At 41.5% G+C, this 27,420-nt stretch overlaps 1 protein-coding gene across 2 annotated transcripts; it reads left to right on the forward strand.

The window, feature by feature from the left end:
• The first annotated feature begins 13,080 nt into the window (after positions 1–13,080).
• IBSP (integrin binding sialoprotein) lies at positions 13,081–27,269 on the forward strand. Of its 2 annotated transcripts, none has more exons than XM_032800239.1 (7): positions 13,081–13,140; positions 15,880–15,944; positions 16,077–16,127; positions 16,241–16,312; positions 19,969–20,022; positions 25,249–25,377; positions 26,449–27,269. In XM_032800239.1, the coding sequence occupies exons 2-7, from the start codon at positions 15,891–15,893 to the stop codon at positions 27,013–27,015; spliced, it is 927 nt and encodes a 308-aa protein (XP_032656130.1). In that variant the 5' UTR covers positions 13,081–13,140; positions 15,880–15,890; the 3' UTR covers positions 27,016–27,269. The 2 variants fall into 2 exon arrangements, with proteins under 2 accessions (XP_032656130.1, XP_074922876.1); XM_075066775.1 differs by having other exon boundaries at positions 25,252–25,377.
• The last annotated feature ends 151 nt before the right edge of the window (positions 27,270–27,420 follow it).

The raw sequence follows: 27,420 nt of genomic DNA on the forward strand, positions 1-27,420 counted from the left end.
ACTGCGCAGAATTCAAAGTGTTTGTGAAACCCTGTTTTGCAGTATTTGGTCAGCTCTAAAAATGAAACCTGCCGGGAAAACTGGAGAAGGTGGAATGATGCATTACACTTCACTATACTAACTTTACTAGGGGTGCTTCCTCTTTCATTTCCCAGCCAATGAGTGGGGGCGGCTCCAGGCACCAGCATGCCAAGCGGGTGCCTGGGACGGCAAGCCACAGGGGGTGCTCTGCCGGTCGCCGCGAGGGTGGCAGGCAGGTTTCCTTCGGCAGCATGCCTGCGGAGGGTCCGCTGGTCCCACGGCTTCAGCGGACCTCCCGCAGGCAAGCTGCTGAATCCGCAGGACCGGGGACCTCCTGCAGGCAAGCCGCGGAAGGCAGCCTGCCTGCCTTGCTTGGGGCAGCAAAATACCTCGAGCTGCCCCTGCCAATGAGATACACTTAGAAAGCCAAAGGTGTTAAGTGTGACTCCCACTGCCTCTTAGTAATGCTGCATGTACTATAGGCACTTGGGCTGGCACTTACCCCTGGCGTGAATTATTAAGGACAATTACTTGGTTGTTAGTGTGAGTTTAGAATCTCCAGACGATTTTCTCTGAGCCCAGAATAAGCTGTATCTAAAATGGAAGAGGGTATTTAAGGTATTAGTTTTTATTTTACATATATCAGTGCTCTTTGCTGGAATATAACTGATACACTAAAGAATAACTCATAGGAACTTGTAGTGATGGAGCTGAGGATACTAATTTTGAATACTGCTGATGCCATCAATATACAGTTGGCAGCTGTCTATTGTGCATGCATGTTTGTGGCCATGGATCATTACATACTGTGGGAAGTCTGCTCTTGCCTTAGCCATGCTTAAAGGAGAATGCCTCTGACGATAAGGAAATAATTGAGCAACAGGGCACGATGTCTGACCTGGAGGATTTAGGGAGAGACGTTCAAATGCGACGGTGCAAGAAGGAGCTCCAAAATCATTTTTGGGAGGACTAAGAAGAAAATCTTCAAATCAGGTCTATACAGTCTCAGAAAGAAGTTCATGCTCTTCTACTTTTCCATTCTCTGTTGCTCATGTATAAGATTTTATATTTAATTCTGCATTGCTCACGTAAAGATTTTGTATAGCAATGGGACCAACCGTCAACATAAACATCCAGATTCAGTTTCCAAACCCATCCAAGTTTGGATCAAACAATCAAGTGTGCTAAAATTTTTTGAAACTTTCACCAGTGGCTAGGTGAGTCCTCACAAATAAAATTTATGTCCAGAGCTGGTGTGATAGTTTGTGTGGGGGGCGGGGCAGGAACAGCACCCAAAAACCCACTGAAGAATAGTTTTGCAAACTAAAAGTGCTGATGGGTATTGTAAGGATAAAGTCATTAATGGTTGTGAGGTGCTTAGTGTTAAATTGAGGGGGACAGATACAGTATTAGAACTGGTTGTTTGTACTGGAAGTGCTTTATTTGTTATTCCCCTGTTTCAAGGTTCCAGTCATCTACTTAGGGAGCAGAAACAATCCTATGCACCTTAAGTGACCAACCCCAACTAACAACTATTGAACAGCAAATAATCTCACCAACGTCCCAAAAGCAATACATTTTCTTCCAAACTATTTAGCAAATAGTTATGAACAATTAATACATTTAAACGAAAATTAGGATGAGTGCACAAACAATTTAGTAACCAAAATAAAAAGACCAAGTTTGTAACAAATATGCTTCATGACAAATAGTGAGAGCAACATTAAGCATGAGCAAAAACAAGAAGTCCTTGTGGCACCTTAGAGATGTACACATTTATTTGGGTTAAACATGAGGCCGCTAGTCACAATACACAGAACCTGGTGTTTTGGGACCATATTGTGTCACTGATTTTCATTCAGAACTAAGATGGCACAATATTGTCATTCATTTCCAAAAATATTCACAGATTATTTTTTCTCTATTCAACCAGCTCTACCCAGCATCATGCTTCTTTTAACTGCAATGCAGCATGTTGCAGGAGCACTAGCTGTAGGCTTGAAGGAGGGCTCCTCACAAGTTAAAAATGGTCTTGCTTCTGGGAATGATGCCCCAGCAGCACAGTGGTTTGGCGTATCCTTGGGTACACGGATATTTTTGTGCTGGCTCATTTCTAGCTCTCACATGAAAAACATTCTCCGACATTGTGAGTTTCTTACATTGTCAGCTGAATCTGTCAATATAGAGTACGTATAAACACAAAGGCCATATATTTTTCTGTTTTAAAGGGTCTTCTTTACTTCCCCACTTCCAAGGAAAAATTCTTTTCTAATAAATCATTGTATTAAAATGAATGATTTTGTTGATTAATGATGTTCTCCACCAATCTATACACATCTATAATTGGAGTATTTAATGTGTATGTTCAAAGTATTACTTGCAACTGGGATATGTATATTTCCTAAACCATTAAAATATGTACAATGATGGTAAATTATATTTATTTTACAGGACAGCATTCCTGTTTAGTAGATTTCTTTTTTTCTTTTTTTGCTATTATTTCAGCTACTGCTAGTACTAAAGCCCAGGTACAACCGGTTCAAACAGGTTCTTTCATTTCTGTAATTATTTACAGTTTGGTTCTGAATCTCTCCGTTATGGCTGCTAAATCCATCATAACTAGGCCATTCTGTACACTATTACAGTAAAAAAACCTTGTTTTTGTTGGATAGCCTTCTACTGGCACTCATCTTCTCCTACCCTCTTGACCAAAATATGAACATAGATGCTAATCCAGCATGCCATCTAAGTGCTCTGCTGGATCATGGCGTAAATGTAGATGTTTACGCGTAGAAAAATTCTGACTCATATTTTGACACCAGAAATCTTTTCTTGGATTTTTTTTTAAATGGGCTCCTTTATTTATACACAAAAATTGTTTCCCTCCATTATCCCAACATTCCCTGGCTCCAATTTGATTTAACCATAAAGTTAAGCATGTGCTAAAATGCTTTGCTGAATAGGTACCCCCGAGATGAGCTACCTGGGACGGTGAGGGGCTTTCAGAGCTAACCAATCCCCTCCACTACCACCACCAAACTACTTTTTAACAATGCTAGTATTGTACATTTTTGTATTTGGGGAGCAGATTTCATACAAATCCAGTCTCATATTTTTGCTTCTATGTGGGTTTGTTTTTAAGTTAAAACTGGGAAACCCAATAAAAATTAATTAGACACAGTGCTCCCAAACTATTAGAAAGCCATATAATGTGGACTGAAATCTTATTAGCTTGATTGTCATTATCTGCCAAATATCTTTGCAGGAATCTATTTGCTTTTACATGTAAATTAATGGGCTAAGATATACTTTTTCAAAAGAATTAGGAATATGCAGTTCAGTCCCCAATTCAGCAAAACACCTAAATCTGTGCTCAATGTTAAGCATGTTCCTAAGTACTTTACTGAATCAAGACCTTAGAGAGGGTTATTCTGCTAATCAATTCTTGGTAGAGAAAGGAAGAGGCAACATATTTATATGGCTTCAATCAATCTAATGCAGCATTTTATACTATAAATAAGACTAGAGGCCAAAAAGTGGGACTATGGACCAGGGCCGGCTCTAGCCATTCACCGCCCCAAGCATGGCGGCACACCGCGGGGGGCGCTCTGCCGCTTGCCGGTCCCGTGGCTCTGGTGGACCTCCCGCAGGCGTCCCTGCGGAGGGTCCGCTGGTCCCACGGCTGTGGTGGACCTCCCGCCTGCCGCCCTCCCGGCAACCGGCAGAGCGCCCCTCATGGCGTGCCGCCCCAAGCACGCACTTGGTGCGCTGGGGCCTGGAGCCGGCCCTGCTATGGACACACGATGCAGCAGTGCGCACTAGAAGGGTATGATTTCTAAAGCATACCAATACATTGTGCACTAACTGGTCCATGTTGACCCTGCTGACGCACACCAAAAGTGCATGATAATAGAGTACACTGCTATTTGTTTGCGTGCAACATGTTGGTGAGCTTTAGAATTCACACCCATCTAGTGTGCATTGCAGAGCACTGTGTAGGCAAGCCTTCAGTGGAATAACTGCTGAACTGAAATGGGAAGATTGCTGTCTATCTACTCCTACCGTCAGAGTAGTTTGTGAAAGACCAGTTCCTTTAAGCCACCCTGATGGTGCTGAATGAGAAACGAATGATCTTGCTACACTATGTGCTGACACCAATTATGTGAAAAATAAAAATTTGCCTCTGAGAATTTTCCTTTTTTAACAAAGGGTGGGGAATGTTCAGATGTCATACAGTTCTACCATCTGGAAACCACAGCAACAGCACATTGATTGCCACTCAGAGGTTAAATGGCACATCTGTTGAACTAGCGTTTCACAAAAGGTGAAAAACTGCTGCTATGCCTGGCTTTTCCCCTACTTAAGTCTGCTGAGCTGGCATCAGATAACAGTCTGCTTTTGATTTTGTGGGTTTTTCTGGCCTGAGGTTTCCATCAAAACCAAAACAGCTCTAGCTCTGCCTTGTAATTAAAGTTGATTCAGTAGCACACTGGGTCTCTACTAGGCTTTGAAATTCATACTTCATTAAGACGAATGGCTAAAGTTTACATATCTGTTAGTGCTACCATGACAGTCCACTTGGGAGCAAAGTGGGTATATATGCGCTCGTTTACATGGTGAAAGCAATCTTGGACACCAGAATGACTAAGAAAGTTCATTTCTGAATAATAATGAACATTTAGACCTGGAGGAAAGGTTGTAACCTGGAGAAAGACCCAAAAGCTGACATTTTCAAAGGATTCTAAGCAAGTTAGGTGTCCATCTCCCACGAAATTTCAAGTTAGGTGCCGAACTTACTAGTTTAGGCTCCTCTGAAAATCCTGGTGTAAAGTCTAAAGAGTTTAGGTTTTGAGATGATGAAGAATAAATAAAATTTCTTCTTCTCCTGGATACTAGTACTATGATTTGAAGCCATATTATCAAATTGGGTCTCTTGTTTTGGGTGCCCAGTTTGACACACCCTGACCTTGACTTTCAGAGCTACCAAGTAACCGCAGTTCCCATTGACTTCAAATGGAGTTGGCCTCTAAGACACAGGCCCTAACTATCCTGCACTAAGGCCTGTTTTTATATCAGAAATAATTCATGCCAGTTTTCATAACTTGGTAACTTACACTCCTTCTATACATTAGTAATCATCACCAAGGAATTGATTCTTTAGTCCAAGTGTTGCCAAAATGCACAATTTTAGCACCAGTTTTGTGATATTTGCTGTGTTTCTTAAAGCTCCAGCTCCTAGAGACATGTGACAAGGTGACAATCTCAGTTTTCATTTAAAAAAACCTTCTAGTCCTTATGGTTCCAGAGAAAAGCTTGAAAACATGACCCAAGTACTTAGAGACTCAAAACCCAGCAGGCAAATTACAAGAAACCAAAATTAATTATAAAAAAAACCCCTCATGATTTTTAAGCAGATCACATGATATTATGGGGCCTAATTCTTGTTTTGTAAATGCTTGGGGTTGCAATACTCTAGTCCTATAATTACTGTAGCAAAATTCCTACTAAAATAAATGGAAGATTAGCCTGTTTCTCAGGGAATTTGCAAATCAACAGTTTAAAATGAAGTTGCCTCATTTAAAACCTTAAAGAGCTTTTCTCTTACTCTGTTAACTCAAACTTTGGCAGCTCCAATTTTTTCCTCATTGTCTACATTCCATTTATTTTTCTTCTTATTAATGCATCAAAGATTTCTTCCCTTTAGTGGATGTCATAAACAAATAGTTAAGGGTTAATGCCTCTTTTACCTGTAAAGGGTTAAGAAGTTCACCTAGCCTAGCTGACGCCTGACCAGAGGAACCAATGGGGGAACAAGATGTTTCAAAAGGAAGGAGGGAAGTTTTCCTTTGTTCAGAGTTTCAGTTTCAGCCAGAGTGAAAAGATCAAGGAACCAGCCTCTTATCAGAGTAATAAGTTTTAGAAAGGGATAAATAGGTTTATTTTTATTTTCTTGTAACTTGTCTTGGTACCATTAAGGGAATTATCAAATTTGGGTATTCTTATGTGTATTAAAGTTTTTGCCCAGGGGAACATCCTCTGTGTTTTGAATCTGTTGTCTGTGGGAGTAGCTGGTATACTAATCTCTCCCAGAGGGTTTTCTTTTACCTTTCTTTTCTTTAATTAAAAGCCTTTTTTCTTAATACCTGATTGATTTTCTCCTGTTTTTTAGATCCAGGGGGGTGGATCTGGATCCACCAGGAGCGGTGGAGAAAGGGGGGGAATGGTTTAATTTCTCCTTGTTTTAAGATCCAAGGGTTTGGATCTGTGTTCACCAGGAAATTGGGTTGAAGTCTCTCAAGACTACCCAGGGAAGAAAAGTAGTGCTTGGGGGTGGTGGCAGCGATACCAGATCTAAGCTGGTAATTAAGCTTAGAAGTGTCCATGCAGGTCCCCATATCTGTACCCTAAAGTTCAGAGTGGGGAAGAAACCTTGACAGTGGAGTTGCTCTACAGTAGAATATGTCAGTTTTTAAGGAATGAATTAACACTTTAAGTACCAAATGGAAACTGACCCATCTTTTGCGCTACCAATTATGCAAAAATACTTTAGTCACAGCTACAAGTTCAGTTCTATAATGAAATCAGTAACAGTGACTCTTTCTGAGATTGCAAGGAAGATTATCTAGAATATCACTGAGGTTTCTTCTCTCAGTCAATCTCTTTCTCCTTGAAATGAGTTTAGATATCAGATAAAGTTCAGCCCCTTATTCAGAAGGATATTGGAATATCCCAAATTTCATTTTATAGTGTGGTCCCTTTTGATTCTTTAATACCACCTAACCATTCCAATCTTCACTAATTATCAGATCATTTGAAGACAATTTTTCCCTCAGCCTCCCCACATGCTCTTTTAATAATACCATGGAATTGTAATGACTGTACATACTTAGGAGGTTTACTGACATTTACTTTAAAACCCATTCAATTTTGCTTGATGATTAAACTACAACAACATGGCAATATTCTGTGCTCGTACTGGCCAGGTCACTTCTGCTTAGTTTTTCACTATTTTCGTCAAAAAACATAAATAGGAAAAACAAATCACAATTTAACTAATTTCCCTGCAATTCATTAATATCAAATATTTACAAGCCTTCCAATCCTTGTCTGATAATTCGCTAGAATCGATTATAAAGGTAGTTTTTTAAAATGTAGGCATACTTTGAATATCCTGCTTCCAGAAAATAAGGAGTTAAAATTAAAACTACTAAGATGTTTTCTTGATGTTCTAAGATTTCATAAGCTGTCCTTGGAAAGGAACTGAAAAGCTTAGTCTTTAGTCTCTGATCCAAAGTCCCTTTCACTTTCTTGCTTCAGACTGGTACAGAGCATGCTAATGGGACCTGGTTTATACAAGAACCCCTTAACCGTATAGGTAGAAAAATCTGGAAAAGCAGGTGAAATATTCCATAGAATGTTAAAGTAATGTAAGAGCTACAACGATAATCACGCTGGCATTTCAAGAGATAGTAAAAATGTAGGTGAAAAGTTTAGCAAGATAATGACTCTTAAGGAATGGTAGATTAACAGGGTAGTATAATTGCTTCTTTCAAAAGGCACTTAAAAGAGTCACACTCCCTACTCCATAGCGGGGTGGACCCCTGTTCCTGCCGTGAAGGGTTAGAAACAGCCCAGGAGAGGGCTGAGGCTGGGAAGGAAAGCCTGGGCTGATTAGGGAAGGTAGGCTCAGCTGTGGCCAAGCCCCAGTCAGGCCCAGCTGGCCCCTATAAGAGGCAGTGAGCCAGATGCCCAGTCAGTCTCTCTCTGTTTGTAGAGGGAGATGGGCGTGGCTGTAGGGAGCTAGACACAAAGTACCTGAGTGGAGCAGCGCTGAGGACAGGCTGAGGAGCTGGGGAGCTCCAGCCTGGAAAGCCCCAGGCTGTGGTCTAGCATTGGGCTAAAAGGTACTGGGGGTTGCAGAGGCCAGCCCAGGGGTAGGCCAAGGCAGCAGGTCCAAACCCCTTTGCCTATGATGAGTGGCTGATACTGCAATCTGCCCCAGGGCATGGGGGCTAGACAATGACTGGCAGTAGCCATTACTGAGGTGAGGTGTGGATGTGGGGGGTTCCCCAGGGAGGGGAGACCCTAAGCCTGAGGTTACTGCCACGGGACAGCACCCTAGATAAAAGAGCACCAGGGTCCAGGGAGGGACACGGGGGCCAGAGGACAGGCGGATCACTGGCCTGCAGAGGGCGCTCCTGGCTGGGAAAAGAGCTAATTCCCTAAGAGACCAACAGGAGGCGCCACAGGGGTGAGTCCGCATGTCTACATACTCCCATAGTTTTCTGTGGGAGTTGGATGTCCAACTCCTTTAGGCATCTGTGTAAATTTCAACCAAAATGTTCAGGGCACCTTAACTCACCTAACAGACTCAGGACAATAACACTAGCACCAGCAACCTTCTTGCAGGAATGTTCCTACCCAAAATAAACAAAACCAAACTTTAGCTTCCTAATTTCCAACCCAGGCGTTTACAATGTAGCCCAAGGGAAACAGACCATACTGAGGAATTTTAAGTGACATAATCTAGGTTTTCCTGTCAGAAGGAGCTTTCCAGTTTGCCATGAATTCAGAACATTTAATTCTTTTCTTTGGCTCTTTTTCATTAGGTGGCATTCACGCTGGTGTTTGCTTTGCTGGCTTGGAGAGTATCCATCACAGTGTCATCACCGTGGCGTCTATACTAGCACACCCACTCTGTACCTAGTTATCCAGAGGCTTATATGCAGTGCTAGCTTCCTCACGGCTATCACAACTGAAATAAAAATAAATAAGAATTACAGGCAGTAGCTAGTGCATTATGTTTTCAAAGTGCGGCAGGGCAAAAGTTGGAATTAGAGAAGATCCTGATCTAACCCCCCAGATCTGAGCACAGTTTGGGTTCAAATCTGAGAGACAGGCAGCTGTTCAAATTGACCCTTACTGTAGATTAATTGGTTTACCCCTCTAAATGTGGCCAGCTCTGCAAAATAGTTCCTCAGATGTCAAGTTCCCTTATCAGTGTTCTGGGGGTGGGACTGGGGGTGGGGATGTCTGTGGCCATATAAGAAATGGCCTAGTTACCCAGATTGCTACACTTCACTGATGATTATAAGTGTTTTCAGTGGCAGATCACGCAGCTCTTTCCTACTCATGGCCCCTGCTCTCAACTGGACATCTATCTAACCTGTCTGGAAGCAAATGTGAAGCACAAAGGAGACTGCATGATGGAGGTGAACTTCTATGTCAGCAAGAGATGAGGGGCCTGTCTGCCCCAACCCAACTTGGAACAAAGATGCATTCTTTGGCTAGACTGGGTCTTGGAGCACCTTTGGCCCAATCACAGAGAGCGAGGAAAGGAATGAAAGGGGGAAGAAATGAGAGAGGCAGGGAATGGAAAAGAAGTCTGGGGAAAGAGAGTATGGGAAAGTAGAAAGGGAGAGAGACAGCAACAGAGGAGAAGGAACCTGATTCAAAGCCCGTTGCAATCAGTGGGAGCCCTTCCACTGACTTCAGTAAGCTTTGGATCAGGCCCAGATAAAGAAGGGAGTTCTAGGGTATAACTATATTGCAGCATTAGAAGAACTCATCTTAGCAAATGCTGGGTTTGCTAACCGAGGACTTGGGCATCTACACTACTGACATACCCAGAGAGTCAGAGTTTAAGGCCAGAAGGGACCACCCGATCATCTAGTCTGACCTCCTGCCTATCACAGGCCACCATCAGCACCCAGCTCCTGCACGCTAATGGAACAACTGAAATTAAACCTAAGTATTACATCTCACAGCAGACTAGACCATTATGTGCCACAGACAGAGAACAGGAGGGACCCAGGTGCAACAGTCCTCTACAATGGCAGGGAAATTATAAAATGACTTATACCCAGTTAATTCTGCCACATGCTGCAGAGGAAGGTGAACAACCCCCACGGTCAGTGCCAGTGTGACTTGGGAAAAATTCCTTCCTGACCCCACATGTGATGATCAGTTAGACCCTGAGCATGGGAGCAAGAACCAGCCAACCAAGCACCTGAGCGAGGGGATATTTGATGCCACCTCAGAGCCCAGGCTTTCCCCATCCAATGTCAAGTCTCTAGCTATGGTCCTCAGGATGCTTCAGAAAAGGGAGATTAAAAAACACACGAAGAATACATTGTGTGTGTGTGGGGAAATCCCTTCCTGACCCCTGCAGGAGGCCAGCTGAAACCTGAAGCATGAGCTTAGGAACATAAGAAAAACCAGAAGTGAGCCCCCCGAACTGTTGAGCACCTTACCATTGCAAGCAGCCCCATTGTACAATTGCATTTAACAATTTATCCAGAAGGAAGAGGTGAAGGGACATCTAACAGAGACAGGAGTGGGTTAACCAGAGGGATGAACGATGGGATTAGAAACAAATGTATACTACCTGGACTTCGGATCTGATCCAGAATGGGAATTCCTATTAAACCTCAAATCTGAAAGCCTTGACTCTCAAATTAATGGGCATGGCAGGGGCTCAGTACCTCTCAGGATTTCACCCCAAGGGTATGTCTACACTGCAGCTGGGCAGTGTGATTCCCAGCGAGGGCAGGCAGACAAAATAGCAGTGTGAACATTGCACTAGCCTGAGCTGCCACATCCACATGGTTATTTTTAAGACACTATGTCAAACAGAGCTAGCACAAGTCTGTCTGCCCACTCTGGGCATCACTCCTGCCAGCCCCAGGGTGGACACACCATCAAAGACAAAATGCCAAGAGGAAAAGTAAGTCAGAGAATAAAAGACCCAAAATAAAGAAATATATTTTGCAGAGATAAAAAAGAGAATGGATTTAGAGTGTAAAAACTTTGAAGTCTCAAAGATGTATTAAAGAAACAGTTTGAAGAGAAACTGGTGTTGAAAAAGATTTAGAATAAGGGAAGGATAAAGAAAGAAAGAAAAAATTAAAAAAGAAAGAAGCCAGATCAGCTGATATGAATTAGTGGAGTTCCACTGAAGACAATGGAGAGATGCTAATTTACACCTGTCCTGGATTTAGCCCAAGGGGTGAAGGAAAACCACCAGCCCCCTTTGCCCTACTCAAAAAAATCCCCCCACAACGCACCAAGAAATAAAGAGTTTAATTTTTAAAATTGGTATTTATGATTATTTAAATGAATGTGACTTTTGCCTGAATAAGGCCCTAATGAGCAAACAAGAGCACATCCACACCCACACTTTGAGCACATATAACATACTTCGCCATTGTCTTAGATAACTAATATCAGACACACCCAGGGATGGGCCAGACAATTCATTCTATATCAGATGTCCATTTCAAATATTGCTTTTCTACTTTGCCCAGGGTAATGGGCACATTTCAAGCCCCAATATCCACAAAAAGTATAAAATCAGCTCTGCCCTGGAGAATTAGGGATAACAAACATACTTGTAATTGCCTCCCCTTGTCAGCATCTTAACTTCCTGAGAGAAAAAGATCTGTCTTAATTATTCAGTTAGTAAAACCCCGTCCTTCAAGCAATGTCAGCTAGTCCTTTCCTGCCACTTGATTCCAGTCTGAGTTCAGCCCATTGTTCAAGGATTTCGTCTCTCTTTGGCCGTGTGCAATACCCTCCTGACTGCAGATACCTGACCCCTCTAATTCCCCTAAAAGTCACCCAATAGGACTGCACTGCATCACTATACATGACTGAATTCTACCCTGTACATATAGTTACACTTTCATTCTTTGCCTCTTTGTCCTTCCTGGTATCAATAATAACCACCAGGTTTGGCTCCTCACAACCTATTATAGAATCCAGCCGTCCATATTTTGCTACTGAAGCCTTGGCACTAAAACAAATTAATGTACCCCTTTTTCCAGATACCTCAACCCACACAGTGTGACCACCACATTGGGATATCAGCATCTCTTAGGGCAGTCAGCTCCTAAGTGCTCCTCACTGTTCATTGTAACATTAGCCTTAGCTCAGAGACAAGCCAACATTCATGCCAACGCACTGAAGTGCTTTATGAGTGTAAAATCCAGCCTGGACAGTGCTTTGACGGAAGACCACCAACGAACACTTAGGGGCTGTTGGTGCTAGTAATTCAGTAGGTGGTCGTTTACCCTCTGAGTCAGTAATGAACCAATGCCCTAGCATGGTGTTAAGGGACACCGCTGCAGTAGGTGGCATCTTTCAGATGAGCCATAAAACTAAGGTCCTGACCACTTGTGGTCATAGATCTGAAGGCATTTCTTCAAGGATAGGGTTGTTAACTCTGCTGTCCTGACCAAATGCTAACTTGAATAACTACATTCTGCCTATTTTGCTTTTCCCCTGTACTTTCAGTTGCACATGCTATTCTTCACATTAGTATGCCATTAAACAATTTCCATGTTTCACCTGAGAAGTGACTGCTTTTCAGTAGTGGATCTAGGGATCTCTGTGTATAGTTTGTAAAGTGCTTTGGGATTCTTTGAATTGAAAAACTCTATGTACATTGTATGGGTTCCAATGATTATTAATGGTAATATTTTTCTTCCTTTCTTTCTATACAACAGTAAAATAGGCCAGGTTCTTCAAAGGTGTAAAGTAGCAGAACTGTGGTGAGCATCTGGCTTCATATAATATATATGCTGTGTTTAATTCATATTCATGAGCTATACCAGCTCAAATGACACTATGGACCTAACAGTCCTCTCACACTAGCCAGAAACCAGGTTGCTACTGTGTTAAGTGAGAAGAGAATCAGGACTGTTGTGTTTCCACTTCTTTTGTATATAACATTTTCCAAAAAAGAAAGAGAAAAAGCCCTTAAAACAGAATTCCCAATATTTGTTTTAATTTATATCCAGGACATTATTATACATCTCAGCATCCAGACCCTTCATCTTACACAAGACCTTTAATTAAATGAAACTATACAACCCTCTTGGCACTAGAACAGAGCTTTATGTTTATAAACTGAAACTGTGTCTAGAAAAATGTTGAAACTGGGGGGGGGTTAGGGTGAGAGTCCACTTGCTGACATCACACAGGCAAGGTGATGATTGGCTACTGGAGGGTAAAAAGAGAGTTTATATTCCAGTAGGATGACAGTGAGCAAGCAAAACTATTAAATCTGTGTCCACTGACTTCTTTTAACTAGCCTGTATACTTCAGGACTGCAAACTGGTAAGATTTCTTATGTTTAGTTTCTTTATATGTTGTAAAAATTGAGATCAACTTTTTCCACCTGTTTTTCTAATCTGTTGATTCTCTATTTCTAACTCGATTGCAAAATTCTGCTTTGTATACTTTGTAAGAAGGTATGAATTTACAGCATGATTGTTGTGATACAGCTGAATGAAAAGGTAACTAAGTTATGCCCTATCTAATTATAACTTGTCAACCACTCCAATATGAGATAGAAAATGTGAAAAAATAAAAATTTCGTAAGTGAAATATAATCAACCCCCCTACTGAACAACCTAAGAAAACAAATTTTCCTGACTCTTTTCAGACCTATGTTTAATATAGCATGGGGGAAATTTGCAGAAGGGAAGAAACAGATTTTCCCACAGCTTAAAAAAATTAATACAATTTCTCTTGTTACAAACTTAAATATAGAAATGATCCCAAAAGCAGAGTTTTTAGGTGTTATATTATGGACAGGTGTAATTTGCAAGTTTGGGATCAGATCCTTAGTTGGTATAAATCAACATAACTCCACTGGAGTCTACAGAGCTACACTGATATACATCTGACTCCTTATGTCTCAGCGTCTTAATAAAAGAAGCAGTTGTGCAAGTTATGGATATTTTTGCTTTCAGAATCTGTGTTTATTACCACTTCCAAAGAGAAATCTGTAATTCAGTGAAGAACCATGACAACCACATTAGAACCAAAATCAGACCACTGCAAATTCTGAAATGTCATGAACTACGATGCAGTTGCACCCACTTGCACAATGTCTGAATTTGGTTCCTAGTGTTTAGATCTCTTTGATTTACTTTTACTGGGGAGGTGGGTGGGTAGGAGTAGGAGTCTGGTAAGATTCCTAATTACCTTAGCACTAAAAGGCAATTTCCCACCTCCAGAGCTGTCCCAGATTTAGAGGACTTGAAGAGAAAATTGAATGAGAACTAGAGATGTGTTTCCTGGTCCTGTTCTATAGACAAAGGAAGAAGATACTTCTTCACTTCAAGACATAATTGGGTGGATTTGGCAGGGCTGAAGAGGTAGCAGACCTGCTAGCCACTTATCTCAAAGACAGTGGATAATGGAGTCAGCTGTTCCTCAGAAACTCTATAGCAGGCCACTATTTCCCCCTGGAGACAACTATAAGTTAAGTGAATGATGTCCAGAGCCTGTCAAAGTCCTGAGGTCTCAAACAAGTTTGAGGAAAGGTACAATAGACCATTATTCAGATCAGGTGATTGAGGGGTCTAAATATCATACAAATATCAGGCGCTATAAACATAAATATTATGTAAGCCCACATTGTGACCTCTACTCTCTTTGCTAATCAGCTGATTACCAGGGTTAGAGCAGCTGATTACTTGGAAGGGAGACCTATGAGGAAAACCCACGTTTGGCAGCCGTAATCATGGTGACGTTAGCATTCTTACTATAGCGAAACCTCAGCTTGAAGTTAGGAAAATGGTGATACAGGAAGTGCCTTCAAACATAAAAATTTACTTGAGATCATAAAAGTTTCCCTTCAGAAGGATGGAGGAATTAACCCCAAGGAACTGGCCAAATTCCAGGGTGGATAATTACATGCTACCAATCTAAATATTTCCTCTTGGAATTTCAACATTCTTGACTTCCTGCACTCAAGAGTTACTTCGTGTTACTGTGGTCTGTTGACTAATGTGTTGAATAATACAGAAAGTGACTCATTAATATTTTTATGAATTAATGTGACAAGCTTGATCTGCATAATGTCACCCTATGAATTATTCACGAGGATACAGACAACTGCCAGTTTATTTGTGAAAATGAGTGCAATTCCCAGAGGTTTTGTGAATTCTTATATGAAGGATTATTTGGCCAAGAACTCAAACTAGATGTACATTATTCATTTAATTGCTCACTATTCGTCACTCATGAGTCTCCTGTTTTAAAAATTGAGTTGTCCTGTCAGGGAGCAGAAACATTGCCATGTAACTTAGAAGCCCAGTCATGCAATGCAAACGAAGGACTAGTTCACAAAGAAAAAACTGATTAAACATTGTTCACAAACTATTTGGTGAGTACTTGCAAATGGCAACTATAGTCACCTATCAGGATTTGTTCATGAATGATCCAGGAACAAAGAAAGAAGGCTACATTCATCAGATAATTTAACTGCAATGAAGTTGCCAGGCTCTAGGGGCATACTTACTCGACAGCTGGAATTGTGCCTCCCAGCCTGGGTAGACAGATTTGTACTAGTTCTGCTCTAGCTGGCGTACTAAAAATAGCAGCATGGCTATTGTAGCATGGACAGCAGCTTGGGCTAGCTGCCTGAGTCCATGCCCTCCCAACTCAAGCTCAGATGCTAGCCTGTTCCATTGCCTGTGCACTAGATTCAGGCTGCTCTTTTCGGCACACTAGCTCAAGCAGTATTAGTGGGAATCTGTCTACCTAGGCTGCAAGGCACGCCCCCAGCTACTGTGTAGACATACCCTAAGTGACTGTCAATCCCAGAAATGGCAGTATTTCAGTGATGGGAGAAGTGATTCCCCTATGTTTGTCTATCTCCATACAGATATATTTGTGTGTGTGTGTGTGTGTGTGTGTGTGCTCACACATTTCTGTCTAAATGTCACTGGAGTATTTCTGGATGAAAATACTGCATAAGTCTTTAGCCCAGGAGCTCCCTTGCTGTGCTGATGTTTCATAAATGTGAAGTAAATATACTAACATTACCGTTCTTGTTACTTCCAGAAAATACAACAATGAGGACTGCACTTATCTTTATCTGCCTTTTGGGAATAGCCTGTGCTTTCTCAGTAAGTGGCTTCAACAACTGACTAACAATTCTAGATCATTTATGAGGCGCTAGAATACCACTTGCCAGTGACTTTGCCTTGCTCCTGTTTTTAAGTAGGAGACCCATTCATTAACATAACCTTTTCCAACAGGCAAAAAGCATCTATAGAAGGGTGAAATCAGATGACTCGGAAGAAAACGCGGTATGATATCAGACTTGCTGGATTATTTTAGTGTATTAGAATTACGCTCACTTGTTTCTTAAACTCCAATCCCTGAAACCAAAATTGATTTAGTTTTTTTACTTTTTTGCTAGGTTTTCAAGAACAGACATCGATATTATTTTTACAGATATGCCTATGCGTATCCACCACAGAGAAGATTTCAGGTAAATGCAGCTTTTTAAAAGGAGTTGGCTCCCTAGTTATAAACATTTCCGGTTGCATTATGATCCATAAACTTAACACAATTAAATACCTATGGGACAAAAATGATGGTCAATTTCAGATAATTTAAAGTTATTTGGAACAATTCACATATATTTGAACTCAGTTTTGGCATAAGCAGGAATAATTCCGTCAACATCACCTGAAATTAGTGGAATTAAACTCATTTGCACCAGAACTGAATTTGGCCTGGGATGTTCCAAAGACAATTAGGGATGCTAATTTATTCTTATTCAGATGGCTGAAGCTTATTCGCTTCAAGATCCTGCAAATCTCTTAAATTCTCTTTTAGGTATGTGAAATTTTTTCTGTATAGTTTAAAATGGAGCAAAATGAACCATTCATATTGATTTATATATATAACTGATTCAGTTTTTACAAATAAAAGCCTGTGGGTGAAATCCTTACCTCATGTGATTCAATGGCAAAAATCCCCTGCACTTCAATGGGACCAAGATTTCATTCCAAATATTTCTCTAGCCACAACAAAACGATACCAACTATGCGTTAGACACAGAAACCTCCAAAAGCTGAACTGGCACAAGTGTGGGTCCTATGGGGGATGCAGGGTGGGGCGGGCGGCAGATTCTCAGTTGGTTTAAATATTGTAGCTCAATGGAGCTACAGCAATGCACAACAGCTGATGATCTGGCCTTCTGGGTGGTGTACATGTACTGAGCCTGATTCTGATCCATTTGTAGTGGTGTAAATTAGGATTAACTCCACTGAAGTCAGCAAATTTATACTAGTGTAAGTCTGGGGTAAGTAAAAGGAAAATCAGGCCCATTATATCCATTTTTTCAGCCACGCTAATTTATGCCCAGATCCGGCCTTTGGTGTTTTGTTGCCAGAGCAAAAAAAAATTTTTAGCACCCCTCAAATGACCGAGTTTAAAACAAAAAACAAAACAAAAAATTCCCCAAATGGCTGGGTCAACCACCCAAGCAGCAGCAACAACAGGAACAAAAAGAGAGAGGAGCAATGTGACGCCCCTGGAAGTTACCATCCAGAGCCCCTACCCTGGCTGCCCACCCCTTGGGCTGGCCCTGATTATGCGCAGTTGACTATGGGGTTGGCTGACATTCAGCAATAGTCAGACATGGGATTGCCCGAGGCACACCTCTTTCTCTCCGGGAATATCCCCCAACATGACCCCTGAACTGGGAGCTGCTGCAGGTAACAGAGGAGAGCCAGTGAATTCCCCAGGAATTCTCCACAGTATCTTTACTGCCTTTTATGCTGTCAAAGCCAGTGGGAAGGAGCTGGAGGGCAGTCAGGAAAAGGGTCTGGCACCCAGCCGCCCCCATTGTAACACTTTTGACCAGATTTACAAAGAAGAGCTCAGCACTCCAGTAAGTCGGGATCTGTGGAACATTTCGCCCACAAGGTTCAGGTTCCAAAGGCATTTGGTGCGACTCACAGGGGCACTGACACAAAACATGTCATTTAAAAGAGACTCACTGTTATAGAAGATAAAATAATTACACTCATTTTAAAGCAGTAAACAAAGGCCTGTCCAGAACTGTGGCCAGTATAGCTGTATGGATTGCATCCTGCCCGGAGGAGCTGCTGAGAATATGACATCATTTACCTCAGTATGGCCTCTGGAAATGGCACCGACTGGCATGGCTCAGGGTTACAGGAAAGCAGGATGTGTAATTGCATAATGCATTACACAGCAAAGGGGACTCCACTGGAAGAAGTAAGTTTGCTTATAACTGAAAAAAAATATGAGAAAACCGGAAAAATAGCAGAATTTACTATAAGCTTTTTTTTTTTTAAACCCAGCAGTTTGAAATTATTTTTCATGGACTCAAAATCTGTCTCTTTTGACTGGTATGCAGTTCAATGCAGAGGCACAGTCATAGATTTCCTCTGAAGCTAAAAATGGTCTTGCTTCTGAAAATGATGCCCCAGCAGCACAGTGGTTTGGCATGTCCCTCTGGTACAAATATATTTTTGTGCGGGTCCATCTCTAGCTCTCACTCACAATGTCAGAGGACAATCCTGTGAACCCATCTCTTATCTAGTCCCTAATTATACTGAACACAAATGTCAACGTACAGAAGATACAGGCTTGTGGCCTTCCTGGATTTCTCTACACCTTTCCTCTCCCCACCTCCAGAAATATTAGTCACAATAAAGCTAATGCTTTGGCTCCCAGATAATATTAGCAGAAATGTTTGCTGCCTTTATAAGAATTCAGTCAAAACATTACTTACAGCTGGGGTGAAAAATTGAATGATGTGAAACCACATCTATTTCAAAGCACATCCGTTCTATCCAGAAAGTGATGTTTACATACCTATGTCATGAAGGGCTGTGAGTCTAAATTAGTTAAGGCCAGATTCTGGTACTCTTTCTGCCTGCCTAGTAACAAATGTCATAAATCAATGTAATGGCTGAGCAGCGCTTTGAAAGTGTTATGTGCTGTGTAAGTAACTGGCTGAACCAGGGTGGAAAATCACAGCGTAGCACTGAATGGTGGCAAGAGAAGGGGAAGATTCTGTCCCCCTATAGCTTATTGTCCAAGGCCTCTATTCTTTTCCATGAAGCTCTGTGGTTACTGGGAGAGTCTGATGGTACACCTCTACCTCGATATAACGCTGTCCTTGGGAGCCAAAAAAATCTTATCGTGTTATAGGTGAAACCGTGTTATACTGAATTTGCTTTGATCCACCGGAGTGTGCAGCCCCGCCCCCCCGGAGCACTGCTTTACCGCATTATATCCAAACTTGTGTTATATCGGGGTAGCAGTGTATATAACAGAGGACAAGTTGTTGGAGAGGCAAGATATTTGGCAGAAGATTTTCGGTAGACAGAAGCAGATTTACAATGAATATGAGAGGTGAAGCATACAGAGCAGCAATGGAGCTTTTCAGTCCCGCGAGTGGGATGGCTTAATGGGCTACATGCCACATTTGAAACGTTTAGTCTCTCAGGAGGACAGATTCAATCAGCTGTAGGCCAGTTGGATCCTGCCCTCCATCCTCCATGTATATAATCTGAGTCCCACAAAATTTTCAGACAAGACTTTAAAAATCTGTCTATTGCATGTGGACTTTGAAGGACCTATTGATGCCTTTTGAAAGGCTCGGGGCTTATCACTGCACAGAATCATTGTGCAGCAGTGGTGTGCTGGCTGGCAGCTGTGCTCCCCCCTGAAGATCTCTCTGGTTCAGTAGGATGCATGCATGTAGTCGGTGCTTTGGGACGAAAGGCATTGTCCACATCAGCCATTTTTGGTACAACATGCTCCCCTGAGAAGCTGGTGGAAAAATCAGTATAACTGTGGCATACACACACACCTCTCAAGGTTCCACTGACATTACAAACCCTTCTCCACCTGACTCTCCACCACTGCCTGCATCACAAGTTTCATGTTCACCATCATAAGGTACCAGAATCCTTTAACTGTCTGGCTAACCTTGTAGATACCGTTTTTTTTTTAATTTTTTTATTTTTTAGATCAGTTAGCCATGTAGACTCTTTTCAGTGCTTTATATGCAATCCTTAGAAACACACACATACACTCCCCTCCTCCCCAGTTTTCTGCAAGCACAGGAAAGGAAATGCTCACAATTTTCCCTCTGTTTAGGGCAGTGACTCAGAAGAAGAAGACAGCTCGGAGGAGGAGGAAGAAGCAGCAGGGGTACGTAACTTGCGTGGCCATTGTCAAAACAAACCAAGCAGCATAAAAAAATCAAACAAAAATTGGGGATTTTTTGTATAGTCTGGACTCTGCGAATGATCATGGTCAGGATTGCTAACTACCCACAGGTTTCCATTCTGGACTGCTGCTATATTTTTTAAGCCCTAAGTCATCTTTTTTTTTTTTAAAGGGGGAGACAGACTAATCTTTGAGACACAGTCCAGACTTTCTGGTTCCAAAGGTTTAGAAATGGGCAGGGCTTGATAGTATTACAGAACAGACTTGCTTCAGGCCTATGAAGATGAAATGCTAATAATGTTCAGCACTTTGATAGTGCCCTTCATCTAAGAACCTCTTTAAAAGAGCACTTTATAAACAACATTGTGAGACAGGTACGTATTGTTACTAGCCTTTTTACAGCTGGGTAAACTGAGGCACTAGCCATGGAACATCCTGCTTAACAGTTAGACCATAGAACTAGGGTTACTACATTTAGATCAGGATAATTGCAAAGCAAAGAGAATTATGGAACTAAACTCTTCTTTCCTTAGAGAGTCTGTGGGTCAGATCCTCAGCTGATGTAAATCTGCAGAGCTCCATTGACAGTAATGTAACATTGTTGATTCACACTAACTGAGGATCTGGCCATACTTCCAGTTCTTTTGGCTGCATGTGTTTGTGTGGGACAGTATGTATAGCCACATGCAATCTTCTGCACTGTTCTTGGGTTTGGTGATTCACCAGTTCTTATTTTACCTTATTCTCCCTGTTGGCACACCACAGAATTCTGCAACCTAATCCTTAAGGGAACAAAGTGACCCAGAAACAAGAGTGGACCCAGGGTTAACTCATAAAACAAACCCATCAACACAGAAAAGGGAACACTGACTATAGAGAATACTTCCATCACATAACCATGCGGTGTATTTGCAGTACTAGGAGTTAAGCATCCTCTCCTATTACTATTTACTTTCTAGATTGTGTTGGCTCCTTCAAAACTGATATAATCTCTTGCATAAACATGTAATTTGGTGTAATACTATTTCTGGAAATGCATATTTTGATCTGGACAGGCAGTAATAGCTTCTTTGCCACCATTATGGTCTCTTGGGTCAATGTGTGCTTAGAGACTACTGTATTTATAACACCGAATTTTTGGCCTGAATGACTGTTATGGCTTACAAAGATGCCATTATATATATTGTGCTTACCTGGCTTTCCACACACTTATACGTCAGCCATTGGTGTTAATTATACAGGTATCCAGGGAAAGGAATATGTTACACTCCTAAATCTACATACTGAAAATAATCATGCAATTTTATTTGCAAATACTTACGGTTAAATCCTGGGGCATGGTACATGGATGCATAATACCCAAAAGCAGTTGAAAAATCTATATGTCAGGTTCACGGGAGGCAGTAATTATTTGACAGCCTTGTGCATAGAGATTCTGCAACCTATGTGCTGTGGAGATCTCTGCAACTCAGCACAGGGGAAATGGGGGAAGCGTAAGCAAGACAGGGCACCAGTGTTTCCATACAAAGCACAAATCTATAGGATTGAAACCCCACAAGCAGGAGAACAAACAGTGGACCTTACCCCCCACTCACCTCCATAGCATGTATTAGTAGCTGTGGCCCAGATATCCTAACTTGTTGAGTCTGAGTCCATTTCTCTGTCCTGTGGGGCTTTCTTTGCTCTGTTTCCTTTAATTTGGCTTTTCGTGCTCATAGTCAGCAAACCAGGATTCTAAACAGAGTAATTCATTTAAAATTTATTTCCCAATTGGTATCTTTATTGGCAGAGAAGACGAAACCGGAACTGTGATGGCGAATAAATTGCCCTGTCAGTTAGAGAGAAAAGAGAAAAAATATATTTCAAAATATCTCCCCTTGTGGAGGAGCGCAAATAGCTTAAAAATTTATAGACTAGCACAACTAAGATTTTCCAAAATAAGGACTGATTTTTTCGGTGCCTAACATGAGAGGTTTTAAAGGAGCCTGATTTTCAGAACATGCTGAGCACCCACCCCTTGAAAGTCACTCAATTGAACATTCACAAACTGAGACACCCAGAACCATTAGTCCGTACTGAAAATGTAAGCGTATGTTAAGCAATGAGTCTTATCTGGAAAGGACTTCAACATGATCTCTGTTCGGGTGGGCACAATATTAATTATGGGTGCATTGCAATTGACATCAGGTAGGTGATCATTTAATCTCTAACTCTGAGTTTACAGTTTTTCACAAAGATAAAAATGGTATCCACAAAAATAGAGGCCACATTTTAAAAGGCAGGGTATTACCATGTATATTGTGTCTGTATTCATCTGTAGGCATAATACTGTCATATGAAAACAATTCCTTTATTATCTACCTGCCAAGACTAGAGTCAGGTTTCTGCCTTTCCTTTGGGAAATGTTGATGACATACAGACAACCTGGAGCAGAGCCAGAATCTGCATGCTGAAACTGTTTAGGTGTTGGTGATATAAACAACTCTGGCAGGAGAAACCCAGAGCCCTGAAAGCATAAAACCAAGTCCTGGCTGGTTTTTTAAAAAAAAAACCACAACAAAAAATAACCCTTTAATTTCTCCTTTAAAGTGCTTTTACTTGTAATTCTTAAATCTCCTTATGAATTTTGTTTACATGACTTGAGGTTTCGGATACTAATTTCTGAAGTGAACCAAAGTGGCTTGAAGAAATATTGACTTTATTCTCTATTGTTTTTTAAAAAGTGGTTTCCAGACTAAGACAATTCTGTGGCATGCTTTAGCCTTAAAGGCAGTGGAGAGAAAGATAATTTATAATGAAAAGGCAGAACCTCAGCAATGGCTATATAAATAGCATAACTACAATAATTATTTTATTGGGCCTATGACAACCTCTGATTCCTATCCACACAGACAACCACATCATGCAATTTGGTGGCTCTTGCAACAGAGTGGAAAATAACTTAAGTTTTAACTGGCACTAAATTAACCCAAGATTTAAGGTTCACCTTCTTTGATTCCTCTTTAGATACTGAGCAGTGTGTGTAGAAGGTGATCACATTAGACTTTTCCTCTCTTTAGTATTGTACTACTGGTCATATAAACAAGACAGTCCTCAGAAGATAGGGGGAAAATCTATGAAATTCTTACAGATTCTAACATTAATAATTGGCTGTGTGCAAAAATAAGAAAAAAAAATCAAGCCAGTCTTGCCAGAGGAACAAGAGGAATTACTAAAAGTAGGGTGACCAGATGTCCCGATTTTATAGGGACAGTCCCGATAGTTGGGGCTTTGTGTTATATAGGTGCCTGTTAACTCCCACCCCCCTCCTGATTTTTCATACTTGCTGTCTGGTCTCCCTAACTAAGACAACCAGCACAAGCACCATGTATCTATCTATGATTTAAGAAATAGGTTTCTTTCTTCCCCAATCTCAGCTTGAGAACAGGTGAAGCTAGCCATCAGTAGCCCTAGAAGTCAAATGTCCCTCCCATTCAACTGAGCACTAAAACTATACATGCAGCTCTTCAGTTCACTTCCCACAGAAGCCAGGGACTTCACTTTCACCCCAAGGATAGGATCCATCACTAGACCTTCAATATTTTTTTCTTCCACAGCCTTCTTGGTAGCCAGAATAGATCGATACACAGCTGTTTTACTGTAATGTGTTAGAGATAGAAAACAAACCTCAGAAGTCAGTCTGGCAGAAGTGGGCCCCCTATATAATTTTCATTTGTTCATTACAATTTTTCACTCTTCCCTCTCTGCTGCTTTGTCATTGTGTCTCTATATTTTTTCACTCTACTCAACAATCCGATCCACTTTGCACTTTATTTCTTCAGTGGTGTTTTTTCATCTGCTCACTTTTCCAGAGATACTCCAAAGCAGAAAGCAAATTCATTAATGTCTGAGTTCAAATCAAAACGTTCAAACCCACTATGTTTGAGTGCATTTGAAGTTAGGCAAAACAAGTTCACCCATCCCTACTTCAAAGCTTAATTTGGTTCTTTCAAATGACATACTTTGTTAAACAAGAAGCAAAAACAAAAACATGCAGCTTCAGTCACTGACATGTAATTACAAAGGAAGGATGAGACTAGTTTTGGTTTTCACTGAAGTCTCAAAACAAAAATTCCTGGGAAAATACAAAACCCAAAGTAGTCCCAGTTTTCTGAGCAGAGTTAACAGTTCTTTGGGATGTTGTGTGATCGTGAACGGGATTTTAGCGGTCAGTTAGAGGATCGCTATATTAAGATATGGTCTACACTGTGAAAAAAACTTAGCTCTAGAAACACAAAACCAGAAGTGGTCCCAATTCTCCATTGTTCAAGTAGCATATTTAAATTCACACAAACCCAGAGCCTTACTTGAACTGCTCATTATGTAATTACAATTACTACATGCACTACAGCTGTAACTGCTTGTACATTAGGGTTGCAAGTGCATGTGCTTTTTAGCACATGCAACTGACTGCACACATGCAGATTTAACAGTTTAGCCATAGGGCTTACATTTTACCATAGAGACAGAGGGGTGCTGGATCAATTTTTATAGTGGTGGTGCTGAGAGCCATTGAACCAAACAGTAAACCCCATATATGATGAAAACCACTTCAAGCCAAGGGGTGCGGCAGCACCCCCAGCACCTCTAGTCCAGTACTATGAATAGAGTTACAAAATTTCACATGCAACTGTGACTACTAAATGGCTACTTGTGCGTTATATGTACACAATACTAATGTATATAAATAATCATGGTGGCTGAACACACCAACTCAGGCGTCTTCTAGAAAAAATGTGCCCCTTAAGGTGAAATTATTAAAGCAGCCTCTACACCTCATTACTAAATTTGTGCTTGTAATTTTGTTCACACAATCATTTCCTCCTGCAGATAATGGGATTTTCATGCAGGCTGTTTGTTTAGATTTGCAGATGACTGTGCACACTGAAGTTTGAGGCAGCCTTTGAAAACAGAGCTCTAAAATTATTTGTTCTTGAACTCCACAGCCAAAACACACATTCAGGATTCTTTGTTTTCTCCTGCAAGGATGGGCACTGCAAGCTACTAAGAAAGAGTGCTTTCCTTCAATATTTAAGGCAGACAGAGCAAGGACAGAAGGGAAAAACAATTCCCTCTATTGAAATGTTTACTGCTCACGTGATGAGATTATTTTTATATCTCTGTCAAAGCGAAAACAGCCTCTGTGACCAGTGTCATGTAATATCTCAGCAGGAGCAGTCAAACGAAGGAAACAATGGAGAGAATGAAGGTGAAGAATCTGTTACAGAGGCTCCCACTGGAAAGAAGACTGTAGGCAAGAAAGACCTTGGTAAAGGAGAAACCAAAATCCCTAAGAAGGTAATATTTGCAGCCTTCCACTAAGCTTATACATACAATGAAGTCAATACAAAAGGCTGTCCACCCCCACCCCAACCCAATAGACTGGCCCAAGGAATCTCAAAATACATTGAGCTTGATTCTCTGCTCACCCATTTTACACCGGTGCAACTCAATGAACTCCTGATTTACGCTGGAGAACAGGGCCACTAAATACAGTTCAGCTCCTTTATTAGATGGTTCCAATTGTTAAACCCCAGTTTGTGTCCTAACCATTAGTAGTGTTTGTGTCTAAGAGCTTCTATTGGCCTAGACCAGGTAACGGCCCTCGCTATGGTGGGCACTGTACAAAACACATATATGGTGACAGCTTACAATCTGAAGGCAGGCTGTACTGTGCCTTAATGTCTTTCTGGTCCCCAAAAGCAAGGGGAAATACCAGTGCTATAAAATATAGTACATATTCAATGCTTCTTAGTCTGGAGCACATTCAGCTTTTTGGTAAGGGCTTAGGAGCCAGTGGATGATATGCCTAGCTATATCTGCTGGGAGGTAAACATCCTGAAAGGAGTCTCTGTCTGCAGCCATGTATTACCAGCTCCTGAGCTAGTGTAAGTCAGTGGAGTCAATGTATGCCTTTCAGATGGGCATAGTGCCCTTTGCATGTTCCCAGTTGCACTGGGAGTAATTTTGTCTTTCGCATTTTGAAAGCTCTGTCATACTGCAGCCCAGTGGGCCAGCCAGCTTAGTAGTCATTGTGGTGGATATGAGTAGAAAGCCATACCTCTGCTCATTTCCCAGCCATTTCCCCCTAGAGTGGGGGAAGCTTTTGGAATGCAGTCCTTGAACCACTCTACCCCCAAGTGACTGAGTTGCAACTGTGACCACCTCTTCCATGGGCCATGCAAGAAGCCGGGAGGGAATCCTTCCTCCCTCCTACCCGTGTGTGGTCCATTAGGGCAAGGCAAACCTTGCCTGAAGTTCTCAGAGCTCAGGGTCTGGCCCCACGTTAAAAGTTTTCGAATGACTGTGTCTTTCCCTTGTGTATTTATCCCTTTGCAAATTTGAACGATTTTGCCGTATGTGACACAGGAGCGAGACAGCCAAGGTCCCGAGAATGCTGAAACAGGTGAAAGTCCTAAAAAGGTGGGGGGATGCAAAGCTCCCGGAAAAGGCGAGAAGAGCGAAGGCTCTGAAGGTGAAGAGGACAGCGATGAAAACGAGGAGGAGGAAAATGAAGAAGAGGAGGAGGAAACTGAAAAAGTGGATGAGAACGGCAACAGCAGCAATGGCACAAGCACCAATGGTACAGACACAGAGAATGGGAATGGTGGCAAGGGAGAGGCTGAAGAGGAGGAGGAAGAGAATGAAAGTGAAGCCACGACCATCGTCATCACCACCCTGGCAGATGACACCACACCTACTGAGGATCAGGGCGTTTATGACATCACCACCCCTGGGGATCTCTGGGGTTATGAAAATGGAGAAACCACCTCTACAGGCTATGAAAATGGCTACGAAAGCCAAACAGATTATAACGACGGCAGGGAGAATGGGTATCCCCGAGGGGACAGCTACAGAACGTATGAGGATGAATATGGCTACTACAAGGGGCATGGATATGATGTATATGGCCATGATTACTATTACAATCAATGAACAGCAAGACCATGATTGATATCGTTAATGCTAATACTGTACTCTGCATGGCAATTGTTTTCAACATTCTCAGGAAGGTGCAGCAAAATGTAACACGATGCCTGTAAAAAAAAGGGGAGGGGGGAAACCCATCTTTAATGAATGGCATTACTGCTAACTACTAAAATGTGCTCTTTGCTAAAGACATGCTTTTGGATATTATATACGCTCCTGGGGTTTGTAGATTTTTAATCCTGGTGCTGAGGAATATTGTGTGTCAGGTGGAATTATCCAATGAGTTTTGTAGTATACTATATATTTGCTGTGTGTCTATCCATTGTTTATATTAAAGTCAAAATGAATTTTAAAGCAACCAAAATGACCAACATGTTATAACGAAGAAGAAATAACTTTTAAATTATCTGC

Source organism: Chelonoidis abingdonii, chromosome 5, assembly GCF_003597395.2.
Source record: "Chelonoidis abingdonii isolate Lonesome George chromosome 5, CheloAbing_2.0, whole genome shotgun sequence".
In the NCBI taxonomy this organism is placed as follows: Eukaryota; Metazoa; Chordata; order Testudines; family Testudinidae; genus Chelonoidis; species Chelonoidis abingdonii.

Bases quoted from the DNA above. Each gene is read 5' to 3' on its own strand.
- IBSP (XM_032800239.1), top strand. From the start codon at position 15,891: ATGAGGACTGCACTTATCTTTATCTGCCTTTTGGGAATAGCCTGTGCT. The intron at 16,313-19,968 runs GTAAATGCAGCT...CCCTCTGTTTAG, and splicing joins CACCACAGAGAAGATTTCAG to GGCAGTGACTCAGAAGAAGA. The intron at 25,378-26,448 runs GTAATATTTGCA...TATGTGACACAG, and splicing joins AAACCAAAATCCCTAAGAAG to GAGCGAGACAGCCAAGGTCC.